Source organism: Simochromis diagramma, unplaced genomic scaffold, assembly GCF_900408965.1.
Source record: "Simochromis diagramma unplaced genomic scaffold, fSimDia1.1 OVJJ01000463.1, whole genome shotgun sequence".
Classification (NCBI taxonomy): Eukaryota; Metazoa; Chordata; class Actinopteri; order Cichliformes; family Cichlidae; genus Simochromis; species Simochromis diagramma.
This window is the reverse complement of record NW_024386941.1, coordinates 4,928,229-4,955,276: the sequence shown is the minus strand read 5'-3', so window position 1 is coordinate 4,955,276 and position 27,048 is coordinate 4,928,229. Positions and strand designations below refer to the sequence as shown.

Below are 27,048 nucleotides of genomic sequence, written 5' to 3'. Positions count from 1 at the left end.
CCTGTTCATGTCCTCGTGAGGACTGGCTCTTATCTTTTGATTAGCAGTTTGCAGCTCGCACCCAACTGCTATAAAACTATCTGTCTGGTCTTCTTGAATGCCTCTTTTATCAAAAGAATTTCGATAGCTCTTCGAAGAAAAAGCCCTCGTTGTGAATTTGCATTATTATCTGAAGATGATGCGCCTTTGATTTTATTTTTCCCCTTTATTTTTTCATGGAACAGCAATAGTGTAAATGTCAAGTAGAGAACAGTTTAATAAAACATGGCAGACGTCAGACGTGTGATCGTTTTAAGAGTAAACGTGTGTAATATGGTTAGAGATAATAAACCTCAGCTGACTAATAAGGATTAATATGTATACACAGTGTCGGTCTCATCAGCTAAATCAAACATGCTGCCGCTAGACAGAACGACTCAGAGGAGACTGTTCTCCCTGACTTCCTGCATGATGAGTGGACCATGCTGTAATGAACCACAGGGTCTTACGCTCTGCTGCTTTGTTTTCCTCACAGTGTGAAATGAAACCTTGGCTCTCTCAGACAATCCTCACACAATTTCTCAGCTCTGGCCACTCAAAAGGAAATTTTTATTTAGAAGGGATTGTAGGCACTGTACGCATCCTAAAATATCCTGTTCTTGTTTATTTCTTTCTTATCAAAGTATATATTTTAGTGTAAGGACAGGAAGTAGCAGCAGCAGCAGCTCTGGACTTAGTTTTATAGTTTTTTCATCGTGTTTTTTCTAATGCCACAGCCAACTGATCTGATACAGTGACCATCTCAAAAGACAGAAATGTCATGCGTTCTGATATCCTGATTTCTCACCATCGTTGTTGGGAAAACTTCAGCATGATGATTTAATTTGGAATATTCTAATGAGCATATCCAGATTCATGAAAGTATGATGAGAGGTTTTAATGTGCAACACAACCCAGATACTTGAAAAACCCAATTATAAGCAGAGTAGTTTAACAAATGCATTCATCAAAGTGACAATATTTTTGTGAAATCATTGACTTCTTTACTTATTGATTTACTGAAATTAATAGTAAACAGTAGCTGTGCTGTGCAGAACAGTAAAACACACCAGTCTGATTTGCAGAATTGTACACAGTACAGTATTATGCAAAGCTGGTAATGCACAGTTCAGTTTTTCATGTTTAGCGTCTAAGGAGCTATACTTTCTTGTAATTGGTCTTAAGCATGAGTTCTCAGGGCTTTTTGGAGGTATTCAAAGTTTGTCTTTGGACACTGGATGCTTTTTCATTTATTTTCAGTCCACTCCTTGTACCTGACCTTTTTTTTTTCTTTCGTTAATCCACTTAATGCTGACCTATGAATTATTTAGACATAAAAAAAGCCACTCATGTTGTTTCTACACATATACAAAATAGTATTTTTAGGCATTTTGTTACTTGCAGCCTGTGCCAAAAACACATTTGTTCCCATTTCTTTGGCTGAATCTATGAAAAATACCAAAGATAATACAATTTGACAGGCAAAAAAATGTATTTTTGCACCAATAAGGTGATCCTGAAAAAGGTTTTAGCTAAAAATTTGGCATATAGTGTAGTGTGCCTTTTTTAAAAGGAAAAAAAAAACACAGGTGAGGACAAAAGAAGAAGTGGAAGATCTAAAAAATGAACTACATCAGATGAATGCTACCTGAAAGTCATGCCCCTAAGAAAATAGGAAAAAATCCACCAAACACCTTTTTACGGGACCTGAGAGTTAAATCTGACCCATCAGTTGATCCATCTACTGTTTGCCGGAGCCTCATCAGTCTAAGGGCATCTGGGAGTTCATCCAGTGGTGATGGGGTTTGTAATTGTTGGAATTATCATAATTATAAACACAAAAAACTGTAAAAACAGAAAAGGAATTTCGATCCACCATACAATACCATGTGGAAAGCATGTGATTGGCAACTTTTTGACACAATTTTTCAGCATGACATGCCCAACACGCTGCCAATATAGTACTCCCCCCCCCCCCACACACACACACACAAACACACACACACAAAAAAAAAAACAAAACAAAACTACACAATGGAAACCTATCAATCATGGACTGGCCTCCCCAGAGCCCAGACCTCATTATTATTGAAGCAGTGTGGGATCATCTTAAAAGAGAATAGAACAAAAGGCAGCCAATATCCAAACAAGAGCTTTGAATGTCCATCAAAAAGCCTGAAGAACTGTTCCTGAAGACTACCTAAAGAAATTTCAAGAAAGCCTGTCTAAGAGAGTTCAGGCTGTGTTAAAGAATAAAGGTGCTCAAATCAAACTATTGACTTCCAAGCTCGTTAGAATGATGCAAACGCTGTCTTTGCCTTAAATACTGCATTTCCATGATGACAAATTGCTGAATTGTTTTCTAACTAAAATATAAAGAAATGAGGGATATCTCGAGAAATTTTACACAACTGTACAGTGTGTAGGATTTGGAGGAAATCAGCTAAAACATAAAAAAGGAAACATGTTAAATAACAAGAGACATAAGTCTTATGAAACTTATATAGAAAAAAATCTACTGATGGAGGGAATGGAAATTCTTATCTGTCGTTTCTGTGTTGTTTCGTACAGAAACAGCCGGTGGTTTTGCTCCTTCACAGTTTATCAGAAAATGAAGGCGACTGGAGCATCCTTCCTCTGCTGCCTTAGTAAGTATCCCTGAACTGGTAATGATTGGGTGTGATTAACAAACAGTTAACACAACTCAGCTTTGTGCTGAGGACTGCATATGAGAAACACTGTCTTCTGTCAATTTCTACTGTGTAAATTTGAAATTTTGAAGGTATATGTTTATGTTTTGAGGACATTTTGTTGCCACATTTGTGCAAAAGCCATTACTAACACAGTAACGGTGATTTATTGCTTCATTTTATGATAAATACCTTCTTAATGTGCATGTAGGTGTGACAACAGGTATTCAGCGGTATGAACAGCATGATAAAGGCATTAGCTTCAGTTGTCTGGATGCCGGAGCCTTTTTAAAAATCAAAAATATGTCTTATGATTGTTTTAGGGAGGTGTGTAACAGCATCTAAATGTGTTCTCATCATCCATGGCATAGACTTGTAGCATAGAATATTCCCAGACCATTATATAGAAAGGCTTTCCTCCCTGAAAGAACTCAGTGTGCTTGTGTTGTTTTTTTGTCTTTCTGTCCTCTGGGGAAATGTTGTGACTGCTTTGATCTGACTGGGTCAGGAGCCTCAGCCTCAGATATCTCCTCAGAGTAGACTGAAGTGAAATGTTTTTATTATTTAACTTTATATATTTCTGCCTGCGTGTGTGTCCTCAGCTTATCACATTCCTTTGGGAAAAACTCTTCGTGGATTGTATTTCTTGAGGAAGAAACAAACGTGAAGTTGATTGCTCTCATCAAAGTCCTTGCAAAAGTTGACAAAAATAAAGTAAGCAGAAAATATTTTCTCCTAATCTACATCTGTCTTTTTCTCTCCCATTGCTTTCTCTCTTGCTTTTTAAGAAATTCATCAGTGAGACCAAAGCTTCCTGTTTTCATTCCAGCTTAGCCGATCATTGCTTCGGTTATATGAGATACAGTATCAGGTTGGCTGCAGCTTCTTTGCAACAGTCGAGCTGCACTGAGCACCACCAGCTCACAGCGTAACCTGTCAGATATGTCACTCCAGTCTCAGCTGTAGACCTAATTTAAGGCCTGTCCCTCCACTCATGAAATTATTTTTCATCTATATGGGTTGGTGGAGTATGCCAAGTATAAATATTGAATGAGCACTCCAGAAATTCATGCATTGGAATTGTCATTTCTCTTAGTTGAGCTCAGCAAAATAACTTTCTCCTTCAGTTCTTCATTTATGAATTATTTAAATAACACAAATTTGTGGCACATTTTTAACATTTGTTTTTGAGATTTAAGCTGTTTGTAAGAAGTTTGCTTTGCTGTGCCCTTGGATTGTCATAAAAGGCAATTTCCACCCTGCGTGGGATTTCACTTCCAACTTAGGGATCGGTTTCATTATTGAACGCATCTTCGCAAATTCATTCTAAAGCAAAGCCAGCAACAGATACAACGTCCTGATGACTTGATTCATTACAACATGCCCAAAGGCAAACTCTTCTCTCTCAGGTGTTATAGCTTAGTGGGGTCAGCCTCATGTTAAGTCACAAAATTGGATTTCATATCAGAGTGTTTTAAGCAGCGAAGGCTCCTCACAAAAATGAGTTGCCACTTTCCAATTAACTTCAACCAGTTAGGTGCCAGAGCATGACAGTAATTAAACACAGTGCAACTTGTGATATACTGTAGTTGCAGTTTGTGGATTTATTTGATAAACTAAATCGAACAAAGAAGCGAAGAAGGTAGTTTTGGCTGCTCCCTTATTTACTGAGGGTTGTCTTTACTGAGGTTGTCTCAGTGGCTGGATCCGCATGTTGATTTGCCACAGATTTTATACTGGATGGCCTTCCTGATGCAACTGGGATAATATCCAGGGCTGTGACCGCTGCTAAGAGTGCACTAGCCTGTGACCACTGGTTGCTGGGCTTGAATAAAGAAAAGCAAATGTTTAATTACACAGACTGTAGCCACTCTATCATCCATCTACCATTCCCAAAGACTGCTACTCCTGCTACTGTTGAGTGATGGTCAGATTTTAGTGAAGCTTACATGCAATGACCTAGTGGGTTTTCACACATACTCTGCTGAAGGTTAATGTCATATTTGTCATTTTAGAGACATTTCCATTTTCACAGCACAACCTTCACAAACACTACTTAGAATTTAAATTTCACCACATTTCCACTGCTGATGTACTGAATAAAATTCAGAACTCACCATTTACCAAACTTGTTAACATAAAATGCATTTTTCATGCACAAAACGAGAGGAACACCAAATTATATTTATTCCTTGAAATATTGCTTTGCCACACATGTTGCCCACCACATGTATTCCTGATGATCATGGTCTTATTGGTCATAATCATGGAGTAGTCCTAATGGTTGACTCCCACATTGGAAAGGCGTGGTTGGGTTGGGGTCTTCTTATCTCCATTATGCTAATAGAAGAAATATAGTCAGTGCTACTCTGATGCATATTTTCATGCTTTTTATGGCCATGGTTACTACTGACCATGCAGTCAAAATACTCTTGAATCCTTTTATTAGGTGATCAACCAGATTACTTTGTGGCCTGGGTTTTTGAGCCCCGTTGATATCTTAGTGAATTTTAATTCTCATTATATTTTTGCAATACAGCCAATCAAAATGTGTCACTTTCTTTATATTTCTCACACATTACAGTAACTTGTGATTTATGATGGCTCATGAGTTGGTTAAGCTAGTACAGCATTGACGTTCTGGTTTAGACACATCCCAGTTTGGTCTGTCTTATTGATATTAATGGTTCAAATAACATATTAGAAACACCTTTACACAAGTAATGTTCACAGTGAGCATAAAACAACACAAAAAAGTGGAAACTTCATGAAGACTTTTTTTTAACCTTTATGAAAGGCAGGATTTGTAGCAGGGGTTTAGGCCTGGTGGTGCTAAGATAAGCTAACTGGCAGCTAACTTTACTGTACAGATATGAGAGGATAGTGTTGATCTTCCTAACAATTCTACATCAGAAGCATGAATATGTTTACTGAACTGTTGGACAATTCCTTTTAACTCTATCTACTTCAGCTCTAGGGGGATTTTCTAAAACTGTCAGATTATTCTTTTTCCACCAGATATGTCAAGAACCATGATCAGAGCCTTTGTAGCTACAATATCTGTCATCTTTGAACTTTGTTCAGTGAAGAAATCGTATTATTTCCCCAGTTAGCAACAAACTTATTCACTGGAAATAATTTCAAAGATTTTCTGACGTGCAGTGTGAAAATTAAATTAGGCCACAAGTGCAAAGTTTTCTTTTTATGACGTTTCACAGCATTTTAATGGGGAAAAACAATAAAAAACTTTTTATGTGTGACATAGTGAAATGTGTCTCTTAAACTTATTTATCAGGAGTGGTTTCTGGGTAAGCCCCTCTTTGATGAGGAATCGACCATCATCCATCATTATGCCTTTGCAGAGAACCCCTCCATCTTTAAATATCCAGACTTTGCTGCCTCTTGGGCCTTAAGCATCCCCCTAGTTGTTCGGTGAGTATGTGCAATAAATCTGTAAAACTGAATTCTTCATACAGGCTTCAGAAAATAAGGTTACATCACTATCACGTATATTTACACATACATTTATGTATTTACTATTTATTTGCTGTGTGTTTGATTTCAAAATCTTATTTATTATTTTAGGCTTGCAAAGAAAGTGAAAGAGGAGCCACTTAAATCTGACTTCACTATTGACCTTAAACATGAGGTAAGATACTATGCAAGTCATGCGGTTTTGCATGGAGTGAGATCACGAGCCTACTGGTTTGCAACCATTTTCTAACAGCTTTTTCACTCTCAAGTCAATGCCAGCCCATTATAATTTATTTGCACAAAAAGAGCAAGGCATGAAATTCATCTAACCTTGAAGTGAAATCTCATTACTTTGGAGAATTGTCATGGTGCTGTATTGAGGCTCTTATTTTTTTTATCACTGAAATTCAGCCAGAGAGGCGTCTAGGGATTTTGTTGAGTAAACAGAACATCAGACTTATCTGGCTCAGACTGAAAAAGGTGGTGCCGTTAGATCTCTTTCAGTTGAGTAGAAATATTACACCTTCTACCTACCTTATATAAAAAAAAAAATATAGAATTCTGAGTTTTCTTTTTTTTTTGTTTAATGAAATGTGTGCTTTAAATATTACTGTACATGTAATATGCTGCATGAATTGCAGCAGTTCATTGCTGGTAAGTTTACAGTTTCTGTATTTTTCTACTACTTTAGACAGTTCCAGGCAGCACTAGCTGTCACATCTCATGACACATTCTTACTCTGCAACATCTCTGTCTTCTCCATGCAGAATATTTAACTTGAAACCCAGATTTTCTTCTTCAGGAAGAAATGCAGTAATACTCACCAGTTCTCAAGTCTCCTCTAATCTCTCCTCTTCTTAATCTTTTTTGTTATTCGGCTTAAATAGTGAATATGCTCCTGGAATTTTCTAAACTGTTCTTTTTTATTATAATATAAAATAAGACAATAATAATACAAAAAGCAGCACATGTTTATGTTTTTAATCAGTCATTAATGTCTTAAGGATTGCATTCTGTCCTTAACTCATAAGCTTGACCACATGATTCTGGATTTTTTCAGGTTGCCTTGTATATCTGGGACAATGGGAAGGGTCCACATCTCACTGCAGTTCCTGAGCTGTGTACTGTGCCAGAGGACTCTCCCCAGGCCAGCCACTGTGCAACCACTGTGAGCAAAAAGCCTCCACTGTGTGTGAGTATCTGCTCTGTATTTGGATCAGTTTGATTGTCCTCAATTCCCAGGAAATGAAAGGGAGCAAAATTAAATGACAGCAGAAAACAGAGGATGGTTCACTGTGAGGTATTGGCAGTCATGTAATGATGTATGATGGCCTTCTTGCCCAAGGTTGAATCCGAGCCACGCTGGCATTTCACGGTGAAGTACTGCTTTTATACCACATACTGTGCAACCAGAAAAGACGGAAGTCTTTCATTTGTTTTGCCAAATTAATTTAGATATCAGCCAGTTGCGAAGCAACATCCTTTCAGTTTGTTTCCAAATTCAAATCAGATGTTTTATTCTGTATTTTTTTATATCTAAATATTTTTCTATGTATTTACTGTCAAATGTCAAACATCGCAATGCCTTTTTTCAAGCTGTGTCTTAACCTGAACGCTTGCATTATATTTGAATATTTGCTGTATTTGTCATTGAAACATAAATCATCACGCACATTTATTGTGTCATGAATCTGTAGCAGATATTTCTACCGTCTAAATTTTGCACTGGGGAAACATGCAAAACAAGAAAGCAGTTTTAGTTTTCTTTATAAGCTTCCATTAGGACATTTTTTTTATTTTTCGTTGTATCTGAGTGGGAGCCAGTGAGTGGGTGTAACTAATGGAAAAAAAAAAATTGATTCGGTCAGAATGTAAGTAAGGTCAGTAGGATTCCTACTGAAGCTTAATCATACTTGCTGGGGTAGATTTTTTTTGTGTTGGTTAGATTTGCTGTAACTGACTATGCTGTGCTGAATTCTAAGCAAAATTCTCCACAGGATCTCCAGTGTATGATGTTTGCTCAAGCTGAGAGAAGTTTGGTTTGTGAACTTATTAGAAGGGTATGATATTATTTAGCCTGCAGCAGTTGGTTCCACGCACACCATAAATTGATCAGTAATACTAGTAAGAAGTGATTGTTTGGGATGGATGCGACTCGAGTTTTGTGGAGAAGGTGAGGCGAGTTGAATTTGAGATGCCAGAGCTTGCTGCTGAGTGTCCCATTTCTGAGTTTTTCCATTTAAATTTTTCATGATTTTCCCTCCTGGTTTTGACAGAAAAAACAAAAATTGAATCTGATCTTTTCATTTGTTATTCAAATCACATAGTGTATGTGCATTTGTGGTCTTGAGTCTAGTACATGTTTGCTGCAGTGCAAACTGTCAGATTTATATTCATGTGGTTATTACCTCCCTCTCCACGGAACTTCTATCCTCATAAAACGACATTCATTTAAACAGAAAACAGGACAACAAGCCAAGCAGCCGGCAGAGAAACGTGAAGGTCACAGGTTTAATAAGTATTCAGGGAGAAGTTTCCATTCAGACAGAACAGGAGGGGATGCATTGTAACCGGACAGTGAACGAAACAGTTGTGAGACAAATTGGCAAGTGGCTTAAGAGCAGCACTCGGCTGCAGCGTCGACAAAAGAATCAGGAGCCTCGAGAGGCAGATTTAAGAGGGCAAAATGATTACAACCCAAGTGGCAACGACAGCAAAGCCTGTTGTTTTTATTTTAGGCAATAACTAAACTTATTGTAGAGCGGTTTCTATCAAAATGCTAAACATTTCAGGGCAGAAGATTGTTCAAATTCCCACCCTATAACAGGCTTTTTCAAAAAAATTAATAAGACAGGCCAACGAATAACAACGAAGCCTTGTTTATTCTGGCGTGAGACCCAGAATAAACAAAATCTTAGCATCCTTGAGGTCTATTTTTTCCTTTTCTGTGTTTGTGTGATCTGTATTTTTTAAGTTATGTTTTGGACCGCTCAAAATCCGTTTGAAGAGGCCACTTTTAGCTCTGCTCAGATTGTGACGAGCATTTTTCACTCGTTTCTGACATTTTATGCATTACGTAAAAAAGCAAAGAATCTCTTTTCTCCGTTAGTATTTAAATGTACCTTGTGTGTCTTTTAGTTTGTATTTGTAGCTCAGGCTTCACGGCACAAGAGATCTTTACATTACGTAGCATTTTGTTTCATTAATATTGTGGAAAAAGTGACAGTTTGTTCAGCAGCTGATGATGTTTTAATGTGGCATACATTTTTAATGCACTCTGTCTGAAGGTGATTTAGTGAATTGTTTTTGAGAAAGAAATTGCCAAATTGCATTTAGATGTTCGTTTTTCTTTCATTGCTTTCTGTCTCTCCCATCATGTGTGTTTTTTTTTTGTTGGTTTGTTGTTGTTTTTTCATTTCCGAGCCTACAGATGCTACAAATGAAAACTGAATTCATTCCTGCATCCCTTCAAATATGCTGCACGGTTATCAGATAGTGTCTGTCTTTAGTTTCAAAAGGAGAACCTAAGGCAACTAGAAGGACAAATGACCTTAGACCATATGAAAGAAAAAATCCAATTCTAATTTCACTTTGAAGATATGAACTCCCACTAATCACTTGGACATTTAATATAGTCTGGAAAGTGAGTTTCAGCTATTTAGCTGCAATACATGTCGAGCTTCAGGTTTACTTATATGTGATATGTGTGCTTTTGTCTTTGACTCATGTCTCCTATTTTTATCAAAGGGGGAGCCTGTAAATAAAGAAGATATATTTGTTGCTGTGAAAACATGCAAGAAGTTTCACAGTGAAAGAGGTGAGTCATTCCCTCTCATACCAAATCCAGAAATGAACATTTTCCCTTTATACAGCACACATTTTTGTCCTCTTGCTTTCTTATAATTGATTTGCTTTACCTTTGACCTATATGATTGTATGAGCAAACTCTTTCTGTAAATCTTTCCATCACTGTTATGTCTAGACTGATAAAAATACCTTTAGCTATACTTCTTTCTGTGTCTCCCTTATTGCTCCAAATGCTCAGTCATCCAGCAATGCCACTTACTGGCACGCACTCCCTAACATTAAGCTATCTATAGTAAATGTACTCCACTTTTAAACTGATAAAACTGTTGCGGGTTAAGTCAATAGATCAAATTTCAAATTAACTTTAGATGGATCAGACAAATTGAACACTATACGTAAAGGGCGTCACTCAAAAGTAATTCCACTAATTACCTTAATTACATTTCCTTTGCCAAGCAGCTATTATCAGTTTCAAATGCAGACAAGATGAAAATGAATATTAGATTCAGACATCAAAGGTTAGCTTAGCTGCGTAAAGCAAGAGACATGAAAGTGTATCATGTTTAATTTAAGATGTCAATCAGTGTGAAGGCTTTTTAATCTTCTGTAGCTGTCGGGATTACGAAGACAATAAAATACTGTAGGATGAACTCTCATTAGGGGTGAGAAAATAGAGCCTCAAAACTATATTACGATATTGCAAGAAAATTTGCAATACATAAACAAAAAAATACTGAACAACAATCACCATTTTTGAGTGTTAATAAAAGACGGGTATTTTCAATTATGAGCTACTGTCGTTGATGACACATTGCCTAGTTAGAAGTGTGAACCTATTGAAACTTGTTGTCAGCAACAGCAACATTGTTGTGCAATAGCAGTAACACAGCATAAGTCAGTTGTAAGCACAAAAGTAGCCTGGGTAGTGTTCTTCCTAGAAACATTAACTACAAGTATAACTGACTGCTTAACACTTCAGTTTAACAATAACTAGCATCATTTAACTTGCATGTTGTGTTTTGGGTTGAGCTTTTTTAACCAGTTTAGTTCCATTCACTGTTTGCTCCTCATAATGCTCCACTGATCTTAGGTTCAGGCATTTGGTCACACATCATCCGCTGTAGTCAACGGTGTGTTTTTGCCTCAGGTGGAGAAACAAGTTTGTTTCCACCTTTAGTGGGAACGGTTTTCTTACATATTTTCCAAAGTACTGTGCTTTGTTGGAGATTGTTGAAGTGGCTTGCTTTCAACGAAATCGTGATTGTAAAATTGATTTCTAAACAAGAAGGTTGCACCTAGAACTAGCCTGTACTACCACAAAAAGAAATCCGTATGTAGCTCTATTGTTACGTGGACGTTTTTGTGGTTCTGCACTGATTTGAAACAGAAATAAATGCAGAACCATCAAGTCAGTTTTGTTGTTTTCTATAGCTTTCATTCTCTCCAAAACATAAAAAGTCAACATGAGTTGACAAAAACATAGAATGAAGTAAAACATTAAAGAAAAGCATGTTACCCTTCTTAAAAACCAGTTGAAATGTGGCATGCAGATAGTGTAGTATAATAATACTGTATTTTTACTGTGATACACAATTTATTCACCTTTATCTTTCCATTTGCTTTTAATGAAATATTTACAGCACTTCTTAAGAACTACAGAACCTCATGCCATCTTGTAACACAGTCTCTGCTTTAACTGTGTTTTAATGTACTGGTATGCTTCAGTTTAAGTGGCATTTGTCTGATAAAATGCTATTTTATATCCTCAAGAGCCACAGTTGTCTTTTTTTAACAGCAATCCATGTGTAGGTTGTGTTTGCTGCTTCACTCTGTGTTCAAAGTTTTAACCTAATGATTGTCTAAAGCAGTCAATATCTGACCTGAATGATGCCTTTGGAATATACTTGTTTGCTTTAGCTGTTTAATGTGGTAATGTAAGATACATGTGCACTTCGAGCTTGATTGTACTTGATGTTTCTTATCAGTTCAGAACCTGTACAGGCACTGAACACAACTTTTTTTGTTTTTTGGTTTATTCTTTTAATCTTAAACATGCCACTTTGATTCATTTTTGATGATTTATGAGAGATGAACACAGCCTTGAGCTGCTGATGCTGCTGTAGATGTCAGGGTATCCTGTGTTTCTCCGCATTAATACTCTGTGAATTAAACAGCCCAGAAACTTTCAAATATCCAAAAATTCATGAGTCCTATCGTAATAAAATGTAGAGGAAAACGCTGACCTTTGACACCAAGAATTAAGTCAGCAACTTGGTGCTAACTGTGCCTTATCCTACCTGTGATAGCCGCGTATAAATAGAATGAAAAATACAGATACAGTAATCTGCTATCTGCAGTACCTTTCCACTGCCAAAAGCTGCAGGTTTCACAGTGCTACTGGGCATTAAGCACAATGAAGTTAAATTATTTTTGAAGCCTGACAAAAATCCCCAGAGTCAAAGCTCTGAAATGTAAAAGTAAAGGGAAGAAACCCTTTATTTTACAAGTTACTTTGAAAAGTTTTGCGATTTACTTTGGTGTAACTAATCATATGTCTAATCAAATATTGAAAGGCAGTCATCCAAGCCAGAATCAAAAGAGGCTTTTCCCCAAGTAACAAAAGAGCACAGTGTCGGTACATACTGAATTAATCTAATCTGAACAAAGTCGAAGGATTAAAGGGAACATTGTTTATCATTTCACTATCCTTAATGATTCATCTCCCTAAATAAAATATTTACTTTAAAAATACAGAATATCAGAATGTTTTCATTTGGTCAGAAAACATTGCACAGAACATGAGGTCTGCTTGTTGTGAAACTCTGAACACTGTATTGATTTTTCTCCTTCTATCTCTAGTGCCAGTGATAAAGAAGACTTGGGAAAAGGACGCCTTATTTTTGGAGTACTACAGCGATCATGCTGATCCTTCAATACCAACCATTAATTTAGGTGTTCCAAATACTGAAAGGGGTAAGTTATCCTTTCACAGCCTCACTTTTCATCACACCAATCATCACTTGTACCGGCAGATACACTTACTGGCCTAGTATATTGGTCCAGGTTGAACTGGCTAATTAGGCTTAAAAGTTATACACGTTTCACCACCACATGAAGGGGATGTGATTCAAATCCAACATTTCAGGAGAACTGGAACCAGATTGAGCTGGAGTACTTTTGTCAGTGGGTATTTCAACTTTTCAGTTGGCAGCAGGAGTGTGCTGCAGTTTTTCTTTTGTAAGGCATATTTTTCTTTTAGAAAACTGGCTTTGTGCCTTCTGTTTGATATGAGCTTCTCTTGACCAAGAACTATAATTTTCTAACCTACTGACCACTTTAATCAATAATCCCCCGGTGACTTCTACCATCTCTAGGACTTAAATACTAGGTCACCTTTTTATGACTAGTCTTTGTTCCAAATATTTGTTTTAAAGCTGGTGGTTTCCTAAAGTTGGTTTATTTAATCATTTCACCGATGTAGCAGTTTCAGTGCTCGCACTCCTTTCCAATTTAATTCATGAACAAGTGCTGTTTATAAGATCTATACCCATTTCCCATTCTTTTTTTTTTTTTTTTTGAAAATGGGCATACATCATGTAAAATCCATCCTGCTGTACTGTATAATTACTTACCTGTTTTCCAACATGCTTATCTGAAGTTTTGGATGTCACTGCCCCTTTAAATACTTAACAGTTTTCTACTTTAAATATTTAACAGTTCTCTGTCCTTTGTCCACTCTCCAGAGTATTTAAAGACAGCCTGTGTGCAACCACTCATCCAAAAATCGGGCCTCAATCCTTCTTACTGAAAAACTTAAAGAGTGATTACAAGTATTACAACAAAACTTGTATAGACAATTGTCTACAGCTTCTGGAAGCATTACATCTGAACATTTTAAAAGTTTTTTAGTCAGGTTTAGTTTAGTCAGACACCACAGTAAAGATTTTGTGCTTAGCAAGGTAACAGATGAACTGCTGATACCAGTCACTGTTCTTCTCTGATGTTACTTGATGTAACTGCAATTTTTGACACAGTAAATCATAAAAGTTTGATCAAGGGGGCAAAGCACTGAGCAGGTGTATCTGGAATGAAAACTTTTCGATGACCAGACAGAATTTTTCTACGGTGACCACATTGCTGCTTACTCTGTACTGTGGAGACCCTCAGGGGTCTGTACTGGGACCTGCCCATTTGTTTTTTTCCAGTGCTATGCCAGTGACACATTGTTCTATCACTCTAATAAAATCAAAACCCTGTCCAGTCTTACAAATTAACTGATATTAAGAAATATTTTCCAAATTTTCTAAAATTAAACACATTCTTATTGTTGTGTCACACAAGCTTCATCCCAGTATGAATCCCCCCTTTTCCTTTACGAGTTTATGTAAAATCAGCTGTCAAAAACCTGGTTGTGCTTTTTAATTCTAGTCTCACCCTCAAGAAACATGTATAAGCAAGGTCATCCAGTCCTGCTACTGCCATCTAAGAAATATGATCACTTCTGCATTTTAGTGAAACTCATTGATTGTCATCCATGCCTTTATTTTCTCTTGGTTAGATTAGACTTCAGATTGCAGCAGCTTTCTGACATTACTTTTAGAACTGATTTTAAGATTTTACTTTTTTTACTTTTTGGTGAAGGACTTTACTTTTAAAGTCCTTCACCACCTGGCCCCAGAATATACACTCAAAGTGATGTTCCCATCTTAACTAGTTCAGGTGCAGATCCTCAGACACGATTAACTGTTCCCACCAACTGCTTCAAGGCAAAAGGTGATTGAGCATTTGCTGCTAGGGCTCCTCAGTTGTAAAATGATCTGCCTGAAGATCTCTAGCTGGCCTTGTCTGTGTCTTCTGTTAAACCACTGCTAGTCTCATTTGTATCATTAGGCTTTTTATATACATTTTAACATAAATTTTATATCCTACTTGCATCTTATTCTTTTAACCTTTAGGTTATGTGTGTTAATTTTAATTTGTTCTTTACAATGGAACCACTTCATTCTCATTCTTATTTTGATGTTACACTCGAGTGTGGCCTATTTCGACTGATACGTAAAATGCTTTATCATTTAGTTTGTTTGTTTATTCTATGTTTCTGGGAAGCACCTTGTAACACCAGTTTTGATAAGTTTCATACAAATGAAAAGAATACAGTTTTTGAGCATAATTTTTCATTTCTGAGAAACATCAGCTGTTTCAAATTCCTGTTTACGTGTTTAAATTGCATCTACATTTAGAGCTTGGATAGGATAAGTAGCATAGATGATGTTCAGCGGTTAACAACAACTAGCTACACTTAGTAACAAAGCTCAAAGGAGGCTCCCGCAGGGGGTGCACCAGACTTGATTGACTGGGAAGAGACTCTGGGGCAGACCTGGTTTCTCTGCTAGAAAAATACATCCTCAGGTGGACTGAAAACCTTGTAATCCCCCAGGAGGGTCTTTAATCCAACAACATACCAAGCTTATCCTAAGGGAGGAACTGGGGGATGTTGTTGAGCTAAATGATGCAGAGCTGGTCTACACATGGATGGATGGATATATTTATTGTTGTTCTACCGAGAACAATAAATAAATGAAATGCAATGTAGTGTGCACTGAAATGATAAGTATTTTCAATATGGCTTAGTCCGATACTCTTTGCATCTACCTTCATCCTTAAGCGTCCTTCATTTCTGTGTGAGCAATAAGGTCTGTTTTGTTTTTGGTTTTTTTGCAAAATAAGATATCTCAGCTAATTTATTTATGGTCCTTCATTTTTATATCAAGGATTTATTTATTTGTAACTTTTAGAGATACATGCACAAAAACGTACTTATTTGTATTTAATTCATCATTGCATCTGCAATGACAGAACCTGTCCAGATGTAACATAATCATAGTAATGTTATAGAATTATGGAATGCATCACACTGGGTATGGTAATGGGAAACGTGCACAAATATACAGTACATAGACCTGAAGAATGCACCAAGCAATCCAGGGTAGTTTACAAGAACGGTACAAACTCTCTGCTTTGGGCAAAAAATTATTCTACCTCATAGCCATCGGCACACAGTGACACGAAAGACTCCGCGTTCTGTACCTTAAAAAGATGCTGCATCGGCTGTTGCCAGTTTAACTCCACTGTAGGTAAAACTTGTTGTTCAGAGCTCTGGTGTAGACCCGTGCCTCCCTTCAGTTACTGTCTCCAGGCAGCTTAGCACTTTTAACAAGGATGTCTCTTGCAACCTCTCGCTGTATAGATGTAAACTGCCACTGGGTACTTGCTAGTAAATTTGTACTAGTATGATGCAGATCTGAGCCTTCCAAAGAATAAAAGCCAACCTTCTCTAGCAAAGTTACTCTCTTATCAGTGCAGTTTGGTGTTGATATGCAACCCCCATACTTGAGAGCTGCCTCATCTCCACCTCCTCGTTGTAGATAGTGGCAGGTCTCACGCACTTCTTGCTCTTAAACTAATCCAAAATGAGAGCCTTTGCTTTTCAAACACTAAACAAATAGTTCTTCTGCACTGTCGATGCTCTCAGACTTCAGACCGAAATAATTTTGATTTTTTTAAAGTCAAACTTCAACAGAAGAAAAAAAACGGTATATGCAAATCAGATTAAAGGATTTCTGGATTTCTATCATGCTGACGCCTCTGTTGATTCTGTGACTTGCATTGGGGTTTAAAATAACTCCGCAAGAAGAATATGTAATTCTTACCTAAACAAACCTGCGTCTTGTTAAATTTACTAATGCGGATGGGGAAAGTGCAGAAGTATACATCTCATAGTAGTAAAGTCTTAAATGCACAAGTTCTTAAGGTGACATAACTGGTGTACAGTTGGAGGTTGTATGTGTGAAGAGTAAAACAAGGTGACAGTGGAGTCCCCTGGGCCCCCTCAGTGCACTCAGCAACTTATTATGCATTGCTAATGCACAGCTGTTTGGAGTAGGGCCATGCTATAGTGAAAGTAATCCTCTTTCAGTTCCCTTGAAACAGTAAAACCACATCGATTTAGAACCAGTAAAATCCAAGAGAAATCGTTAAACATGCCACTACCTGATGTATATGGAGAGTGATTGCTTTGCTTAGGGGTAATTGAAAGTGTAAAAATGCTCATACATTACTCAGTCATGTTGAATTCATTGATGGAGATGTGATTTAAATCTGGAAACTGACTTTTTTGTTTACTTGTTCTTTTGCTGCTTGTCACTATCCACAATGAGGAGGTTTCTTACCATAGACACTGTAGCATATCATGTATTACTAATGTTGTATTGACTGAAATGTTTTTTTGGTTGTCCAGTCAGAACAACATCTAAATTCATTCAGACCAAGGGAACATGATCACTATATAAAATCTAAAATATAAATATGGCAAAATACACTGTTGATAGTGTTAAAAAGATACTGCCCAGTGCTACCCAACAGCCTCCTAGTAGATGTACTGATGGTATACATGTGAACAAATACTAGGTGTTTTTCAGTAAAGCTGACGTCTGAACTCGAACTGACCTCTGATCAAGGCCACTGAGATTAAAACCCATCTAAGATTTTTAGTAGCTGCTTCTGTTGGATGAATTTAAAAGTCTTCCATCACCTCATTAGCACGTTATCAAGATATAAAATACACCATCAGCCATTTACAGTTGAGGGGTAAAAACTAAGGTGCTGCCTACTGTAGTATACACGTAGACTTCATCTACACTAGCCTAGAAAAGGTCATGAGAAATTGCCATTAAATTTTAAGGCCGCTATAACAGATTTGCTTCCAATCAAATACGTAAATGGTTGTCTAAAGCTACAGTTTGTCTTAGTTTTAGTGGGCAAGCAAGAATAAATAAATATGGATAATTAATTGCAGAGTGTGGAAGTGTTCCTTAGTCTAGTGGATCTGATCTTACCTAAAGATTTAGATCATTTAGGTTAAAGAACATTTGTTTAATTATTGCCCAAAGCAGAACTGATATTTCATGATCATTTCTCTCTAGACAATAGAACATGGGGTAAGGGTGAGATGCCATTCACAGTCTGCAGACAGCCAACCAGACAGGCCTGCAGCTGGTTGTGCTCTGACAAAAAACTGAAATTGAAGCTGTCAGGATTCTCATGGAGTTTATTCTTTTGCATAAGTCAACACATTACCTTTATTACCTAAGAGAGTACTAAGAGTTGGTATGACTTGCCCCTGAGTTTTACACCTTGTTCCGCAAAAGGGCAGTGTTGGCCAAGTCTTTCTCCCAGGTAATCTAAAAGAAAGGGCCTCCTTCCCTTCCAATTTTGCCTTCTGTGATGGCAGCAGTCCACTGTCCATCATCAAGGCAGGGGCATCTTCAGTGATTCTGGTAAATAGCCAGATACGTAAGCTACTGTCAGTGCATAATGTCAGTCAAACAGAACTAATAATAGGATTTACATCCTGGAGGATGTACGGTAGATTGGATTTCTGCAGTGTGATGTAAAAGATCTAGTAAAAGACTTTAAATGAGATTGCCCCAGCCACAAACCACGACAACAGAAAAAACCCTCACTGATTTACAGTATCTATATTTAGAAATATGCAACAGTGTTGGGTACTTATCAATATGAGGACAGTGGCCATTACGTTATTAGATAAGAATGCAGTGAAATGAGACATAAAAGGAATATATCTGTCTCAAGGAAAGGAGGAGATGATCGGTACATAAAAAATTTATTTCCATTTCTTTTGCTCATTTCTTTCTGCTTCTTTCCCAAGGCCTCAAACTTTATGCTAATGATTGCTGAGAGCATCCTTGAAGTTCATCATCGTCAGGCATCGATATGTCAAGAGTCTGTGTTCATCACTAACATTGTTGCCTGTGCCCTCGGAGCAAATCTTAAAGCCATATCGTGCATTTACATGTGCACAAAGAAAATGAAATGCAGCATAAGCCGTCACATTTATCAAGTAAAGAGGCACAGACTGGCAGACAGAATTATTGTCAAGAGTCCAATGTAAAAACAGATCTGACATAAAATAAATTCATTCGCATTGTCCTGAAAAACAAGTTGATAGGTTTGTAGCTTAAACCTATTCGCTGGAACGTTGAAGACAATTTAATTACACAGCAAAAGCAAAGTTCTTTATGTTTCTCGTGCACGGGAGAGAACTGGACAAACGCCGTCCCTTCGCTTGTCCCCAGTTGCTCTCGCCCGCTCCCCCGTAACACTGCTCTTTTATTGAGGTCACATGAATATACATAGGTTCATTAACATATGACGTCTACATACAAACAAAGAGTACCTTGCCTGTGCGTTGTGTAAGTGTGTGTGTGTGTGCGTGTGTGTGTGTGTGTGTGGGGTCAGAGTGTGACCCCATAAAGACTTCCCTAAACCTGCTGGTCTGGAAGTCCAGCAGTTCATCTAAACAAAAGGCACTTAGCCTAAAACAGACATAGATACGTTTATCCTACCACAAAACAATAAGAGAAGGTACGACCTCTCCCATGCTCCCAGGGTGTGGGTGTGAATGCCAGAACACTTTGGAATGCACACAAAGTCTCCACAGACTACTAAGGATCAAACCTCTACCAACATGACATTGATTATACAACTCTAAGCATATATGAGTAGATATTTCTAAGCATAAATGACAATCAACAATACAAATCTAACACAAGTATCCACCCAACTCAGAACTGTCTAGCTCATCATGCATCTGTCTGAAACCACAAAGAAATATTAAGTCTGGTGAAAACCCACATCTTTTACAGTATACATTTATTTTGAAAATGGAAAAATACACTCAACAGGCTGAGTTTAAAAATTTATATAGTCTGAGCAAGTGAGGCAGAGAATGATGCAAGACCTTGAAATGGAAAAGTGGCATAGGAACTTTATCAAGCAAGTACGAGTACGATTCACGGCCGAGTATGAACAAATACTTGAGTAAAAAAAAAATGTCAAAGCTGGGCCAAAGCAAAACTTTCTGTAGTATTATGTTCATATGAATGTAGCTGTGGTTGTTTGCTCTTTTCTTCTAAAGACTGCATTAAACATGAAGAAGAAAACTACTATCTATCCACGACCCTGATCTTCCCTAAACTCCCACGACTAGATATAAGATTACCAGAGATCAGCGTGTTTTTGGATTTTATTCCTGTCAGCAGTTCAAGGTGTCCCTTCTTATTCTATATTCAGATACCAGCAAAAACACCTTGGGTGCCTTATAAATAAAACAGTAAGGCCTCAGTATTCTTTGTGATGCTTGCCACCAGAGATTTCCATGTCTCAGCTCTCAGCCCTGATGGTGCACATATTTGGATTCTGATGGGCATATTTCTTTGGTTTCTTTGTATTTGTTGTTTACTTCCACATCACTGTTTTTGTTTTCAGGAGTTGGCAGAAAATTTTGTTCCATCTGGCCGTCATGTCAAACTTGCCAGAGTAAAAGTTTGATCTCCGGGCTCATCATTCCAAACATACCTTGTTTTTTCTTTGAGATGTCAGAATGTAGACAAGGGCTTTCTTTTTTTCTTTCTTTTTTTTGCTTACAAAGCTTTGTAGGACATATCTTTGCACTGAAAAGCCCAGAGAGGATTTTATTCATTGCTGTGCAATCCAAATCTTGAAGAGGTGAATCATTTTTTTTAACAGATCTTTACATGTGCGATCACCTGTTTGACCTGTGCAGTTGCTGACATGCATGTGTAAAAGCAAACATACTTTTGAGGTGTCTTTGAGCAGAATGCAGAGCTGCTCTTTGTTTGCCCAAGCAGTCCTCACCGCTTGTAAGTTAATGCAGAACTACAAGCAAAAGCTACAAATAAAAAGCCCTATGGTCGTGCTTATTTTTCTTACCTTCTGAAAAGGCCCCTATCGAGAAAATAAAACTCTAATTAGTTACTTTTTATCTAAACGTAGCTTGAAAATCAAGTCTCGTATGCTTTCCTAAGTTAAACATTGCTCTTTCTGTAGTTAACAACTGTGACTATTGGTTAGCTTCACTCCTTTCAAATCCAGTCCGAATAATAAATGACTATAATTTTTGTTGCTACTGCCTTGTGCCTGCGTTTGTGTGCATGAAGGCATCTGTGCATATAAATAACTGTTTATACCAACTGTGATTTTCTTCCTAACAGGGTCATTTATCTTTGTAAACCAGATGGTCAATATGTGATTAAGTCATACTGGCCATTCTGTTGATAGCATGTCTGTATTTGCAGGCCACTGTGGAAAAACATTTGCAATCCTTCAAAGATTTCTAAGCAGCGCTGTGCCGGACACCAAGTGGCTCCTCATTGTGGATGATGACACACTTATCAGGTATGTTCTTGTCATTTGGAAATGTGTTTGTTTGGGATTTTGTGGCCTAATCTCTGACTGTTTGACTGACATTTATTCATAAAATTTCTACCAGATTCTGTCTTAGCTGTGAAAAGGTTGAAAGAGAGAGACGCTTGGAATGAAGTCACTTTGTAAAAATGAGTTCCAGAGATATTACCATCCTATCAAACATCTAAAAAGCTCAGCATACAACTTCATGTCCAGCTGGCTTCACTTTCTGTCAGGTTGCCTCTTCATTTGGAAGCCTCTGGGTGTTTAAAATAGCCTGAGGGAGCGCAGTTAATTCTCCCTCTAGATGAATAGTTTTTTAGGTGTGTAGGCACCAGAATGTGCGTATGATGATGATGATGAGTGTGTGATTAGTTTGAACTGTGCTTTCTCCAGCATTCCCAGACTGCAAGTCTTGCTGAGCTGTTATGACTCCTCTGAACCAGTGAGTCTGGGGGAGCGATACGGCTATGGCTTGAGCCAAGGTGGCTACAGTTACATAACAGGAGGTGGTGGGTGAGTTAGTTTCACTGCTCAAATGCTCTGGGAATGATGATGATAGAAGATTCAGGGGCAGCAGAGGAACTATGAAGTGTGTAATAAAAAAAAACGTAATCTGTAATTTACAGATAAACCCTTTCAATTTAGTTTAAAAGTGTGGTGCTCCCCTAAGGGAAATGAGTTTGGAGACTGCATTGCAGTAAAAGAACTCAATAAAAATATGAAATAAAACCCCACTGAATCACAAATGGCCATCAGTTGTTAAAGCAGGTGAAAGAAAAACACCCAGAATTTAATTAAAAATCTGATTTTAGTGCCATTTTGCTTACATCAACTGTAAGATCATAAAGTGGGCAAAAAGCAAAAGTGGTAGTTCACTTTTATTTCGACAGCACAAATCTCACCTATTTGGCAAAATCTGTGCTTTAGATACCTCTTGAGCTGTGAGTGAGCTGTGTGAGAAACTCCATTTAGGAACACTTCAGTTGTTGTGACACTTCACAACACTACAGCTGCCAGTTTTCTGAAGAATAATATCTAAAAAAAAAAAAAAAAAAGACCCATTCTGAGTGGCAATGAGCGATTTTTCTGTCAGCTTAATATTCATTTTGTCATCTGTAATTGTTTCTCTTTTCATTGAATTGTCGCATCATTGTTACGCAGAGCCAATTTATATGAAAAAACCCATCTCGCTCTCAGCTCATAATTTTACCCTATTCTATTGCCCTCCCCCTCAATTGAATGAAACACGCATAATGGACCTTAAAATGATAGCGGAAAGGCATGCATATATAATTTCCTGGCAAAAAAAAAAATTCCTTCTAAATTGATCATTTACACTTCAGATAAGTGTGTTATGTGTGTCTTTTACATGCCTTTTTGTATGTTTATGCGTTGCTGCAGTATGGTGTTCAGCAGGGAAGCTGTGGTGCGACTTCTTAAGAGTGGCTGCAAGTGCTACAGCAATGACGCGCCAGATGACATGGTGCTGGGCATGTGCCTCAATGCTCTCGGACTTCCCGTCACACATAGTCCTCTCTTCCACCAGGTTGTAATCATACTCTCACAATACATTCTTTTTTGTGTGAAGAATATAAGGATTTTTTTTTTATGTCAATAATCTTTTTTTCTTTAATGAAAAATCTCTTCAGGTATTACGATAAAGGAGATTTTACATTGAGATATGTGATGACTTTTAAGGAACAGACCGTGCAAAGGAAACCACATTTCTTTTTAGGTGTTTCAGCCTCATCATCTGCAGGCAGACTGAGAACTGGCTGATATCTGATTTTCAAAAGCCCTGTACACCTACGCAGGATTTTTTTTTAGTTTTTCTGGTTGATTAGGCACTGCATATGCTAAAGTAATTTTCTATCACAGGTTCTGTAATTTCAAGCTAGTGAACGGTGAAACCATCCACATTAGAGTTTGTACTTCTGAAAGTGTGATGCAGTCTGAACCTCATATTTACCATCCTTTTCCCCTGGTTCATTTAGGTAAGCTGAGCTCTTAGAAAATTCCTAGTTGTAATTATGGGTGCGTTGATGTGGACTGTACTTACAAATCAGAAACCGGTAATTACAGCATCACTAATATAAACGTGCAATGCTCATCAATACGCCTGAATGAAGGGGGTGCTACGCAGACAGGTTGGGTGACAGCATGGGGGCATAAACACAGGAAGAGAATAGCTGAGGTTGAGGATACTGTTGACTGATATGTCACGGCATGTCAAATACATAAGACTGGAATGTCCACCAGCAACCAGTAATGAGCTACAAAGCTACGGGCGACAAGCAGAGCGCTTAACATGTGAATAGGACTTACTGTGGGTAGAAGCAGTCCTGTGGGACTTCTAGGGTATGTCCACCCTTCTCAGTGATAAAAATATATTTACACTTCACAGGATATTGATCTTTTTTATCCAGCAATGGTTTACTGAAAGTGGCAAGACAGAAAAAAATTGGAAGACTTATAGCAGTCTCCAAAACAGCTAGATAGCCTTTTTCCAAAAAAAATAACAGGAGATTTTTTTCCTTTGACTTGCTGTCTTCCTGTTATGTTTTAGTGACAGCTTCAGAAACAAGGCAGAGTACAATTGCACTGGTGCTCCTGCGGTCGGGCATCATTACAGATGCGTGTGTTTAGGTCAGTCAAAAAAAGGAAGAAAGCGAAATCGTTCATCCTTGCAAAATCATTTTCATATTATCTCATTTCCATGACATTGCTGTTTGCCTGATGTTATCCAAACATAGCTAAGGTTGAGAAGAAGAAACTCTAAAATGTTGCTAATACCATGTGTGATTATGTAACTGGGTTAAATCGGTTTTTAGACCACTTAATTTCCTACTGCTTCTTCACTTCAACGTGTACATCATGTGTGTACATTGACAGATAATATTTATATAATCTGCCAAAAGCTTATGTATAGACCCGATGTGAAGTATTCTCCTGCTCAGATCCCCAGGAGTATAAACATATACTTATAAAATCTCGTCATGTACATTTCATAATCTGTAAATAACTCATATGAAGTCCTTTTTAATTCCACAGGTTTACATTACATGTAAATAACTCATGTTTCGTCTTTACGTGCAGTTTTATTGTTTCCAGTCTTAAGTCTGTCATTTTTCTTTAATTCACCATGTGAGGGAGTATAGCAGGTGTGTATATATATACCTATATACAGGTAGGGTGCCAACAGGGCACCACAGACAGTGGGCATAAAATATGCCTATGGAGTGGCATATCATGCATTCATAGATAAGCACATCTCTTTGTAGGTCACACATTTCTTGTGAGATTCCAGTATTACTAGAGCCAATCAAAACCACATGTATTGCCCTAGTACATGGGAGAAGGGGACAAAAGGCTGTGCAGTTTGACATAAAACAAAAGGGCCTGCTGATTCTAGGTGGGAGGTGATTGTTTCACATCCAAAAGTGCATTTGAACCTGTGCATTTGCTGCTCTGATATTCCAAAATGGCTTTAAGTCATTTCTCACAATCGTGAAAAAGTTAAATGTCAAATGAGTCGCTACACCACAAGCATGCATGACCTATAATTAGGCATCATAAGTGTTACTTTCTCTATTTTCAGGAGGCATCTGAACATAAACTCGTGCTTTCATACCTTTTCTCCTACGTCTCCTGAGACAGCTTCCAAATATGAATTACCATGCTTAATCTTACCTTTCAGGCACGCCCAGAGGACTATGCCAGAGACTTCCTAGCTCACCAGGTGCCCATCTCTTTTCATAAACACTGGAACATTGACCCCATTGCTGTCTTCAACAAATGGCTTAAGGATGACTTCACAGCAAGTCAAGATGAACTGAAAAGTGCAAAAACTGAACTATAATGAATTTAAGCACATAAACTAGCCTGTATGAATACTTTTATATGTATATACAGTGTGTGTATGTCGAGTGATGGGAAAATTATCAGTTCACAGATGTAAATGTTTTGTTTTGTTTTTTTGTAATGTTGATGTTGAGCTGTTATAAAGAAGGACCATGCGAGCATGTGTCCGTGATTTAATATTTGAGTGTTTTCATGACTGAGTTGCATGTTATGGTTGCTGTCAAATTTGGGAATATGTGTATATTTATATCTTAATCTAATACCTTATAGAGGAGCATATCGTTTCTTTGGAGAAATGGTGTCTTTTACAATGATCACTAATGCTGTACAATGTGCTCTATTTTGTCATAAAGGCATTAATATTTCAAAATATTTTGCTTTTTGCTTTCATTTGGGACCTATTGCAGGATTTAGTCTAACTGGGCAATGTATAAATGATGAGGTTGTTAAAGGTTAATTAATGCTATGACTAAGATGGCAAAACTACAATATGAGCAGTCTCTTCTGTGCAGCTACAAAGCAGCGTGAATTCTCTCAGAAGCATTGTGAAAATTTGTGCCCTTAAAATGTTTACTTTTTAAAAGAGTCCTACTGTGCACAGACAACAGACAAACATCTTATTTTTAAACTTGTCTATTTACATTGTGGGTTTTTTTCATAATCATCTATTTCTCAAGGTGTTCTCCTTCCTCATAGAGACACAGGCACAAAATTTCATTGCCATACTAACATAAAGAAGGTATTAAGAATAAATGTATTATTTAACAACATCAAAACCAATTCATTTTCATTTTTTGTCTATCTCCTAATTAATTGGTGGACTAAGTAATTTGCTGACCATTATTAAAGGTCTTTGAAAGACCTTGAGCATGCAGTTGAAAAATTAAACTTTTCCTCTACTGGCTGTTTGCCAACTTGAAAAATAAGCTGTAATGTTTCATTCTCAAAACACTCGGAGTGACTAGTAACGGCCAAAAAAGCTTTAGAAGACCGGTGGGTTATGAAAGGCTCGATATTTATTACGCTCGGCTAATGAAAATCTGAAATGTTAATAAAGGAAAACTCATTACCACCTCTCAAATGCACACTGTAAAACAGAAGATGTTCCTCTCTTTACAGATCTTTTCTGCACTAAGGTGCTAAATTTACACCGTCCTAATAGCACAGCAGGCTGGTGCAAGTTCATGAAAAGTCTAATGGCTTCAGGCATTTGAAACAGTGTAATAACTCAAGCAGACATCCTCTAACACACCTATGAATTGTAACCTATTTGCAGGAAACAAATTAAATTCCTAGTGGGACTCACCCACACATGGAGTGATGAGTGATGGTGAAATGGTGCTGTGCTCAGAGGGAAATCCTCTGTGTAATTCAGAATAGCATGTCAGCAGCAATATTCTGGCCAAGTTCAACTTTGTCAGGTGGTGAATTTTGCTTTTTTGGCTTGTCTAAAACATTGAACTAGATGGATGACATTCTCCAATGCCATGTTAAGCTTGCATCAATGATTTTACAGGATACTACTGAAGTTACATACTCAAACCCTTTTAAAAGAAATTTAACCAAAACACCTTGGGTAATCCTAAACTGTAACCTCCCCTGAAGAAAAATCCAGTTTTTACTGGAAAAACCGACATGATTTAGGATCCTCAGAGGTAATAGTTGTACAGTCTACAGAGTTGAGTCAAAACCTTGCTTGAAACATCAGCTTTAAAACTAGAAACATTGCAGAAAGATGGCCATGGAGTCAATACTGGGAAAACAAATCAATATCTGGATGTTTGGAGGCAGGTGATGGTTCATTGCCTGAATTTTGCCAAAAGCATTTGGTTAAAATCCATTACAACACTTATTTACACAATTAAAGATATATATTGTAAATTCCTGTGTTTAAAAATTACATTTTAAA

At 37.5% G+C, this 27,048-nt stretch overlaps 1 protein-coding gene across 1 annotated transcript in view; it reads left to right on the top strand.

Moving 5' to 3' along the window:
- Positions 1–25,511, top strand: part of b3glcta (beta 3-glucosyltransferase a) — a 76,057-nt gene extending 50,546 nt beyond the window's left edge. The window contains exons 5-15 of the mRNA XM_040037592.1: positions 2,590–2,666; positions 3,311–3,422; positions 6,004–6,140; positions 6,294–6,357; positions 7,243–7,374; positions 9,930–9,999; positions 12,849–12,962; positions 21,167–21,266; positions 21,672–21,791; positions 22,680–22,824; positions 24,976–25,511. Of these exons, the coding sequence (XP_039893526.1) occupies positions 2,590–2,666; positions 3,311–3,422; positions 6,004–6,140; positions 6,294–6,357; positions 7,243–7,374; positions 9,930–9,999; positions 12,849–12,962; positions 21,167–21,266; positions 21,672–21,791; positions 22,680–22,824; positions 24,976–25,137 (1,233 nt within the window). The 3' untranslated portion in view covers positions 25,138–25,511. The remainder of the gene's footprint in view (positions 1–2,589; positions 2,667–3,310; positions 3,423–6,003; positions 6,141–6,293; positions 6,358–7,242; positions 7,375–9,929; positions 10,000–12,848; positions 12,963–21,166; positions 21,267–21,671; positions 21,792–22,679; positions 22,825–24,975) is intronic.
- The last annotated feature ends 1,537 nt before the right edge of the window (positions 25,512–27,048 follow it).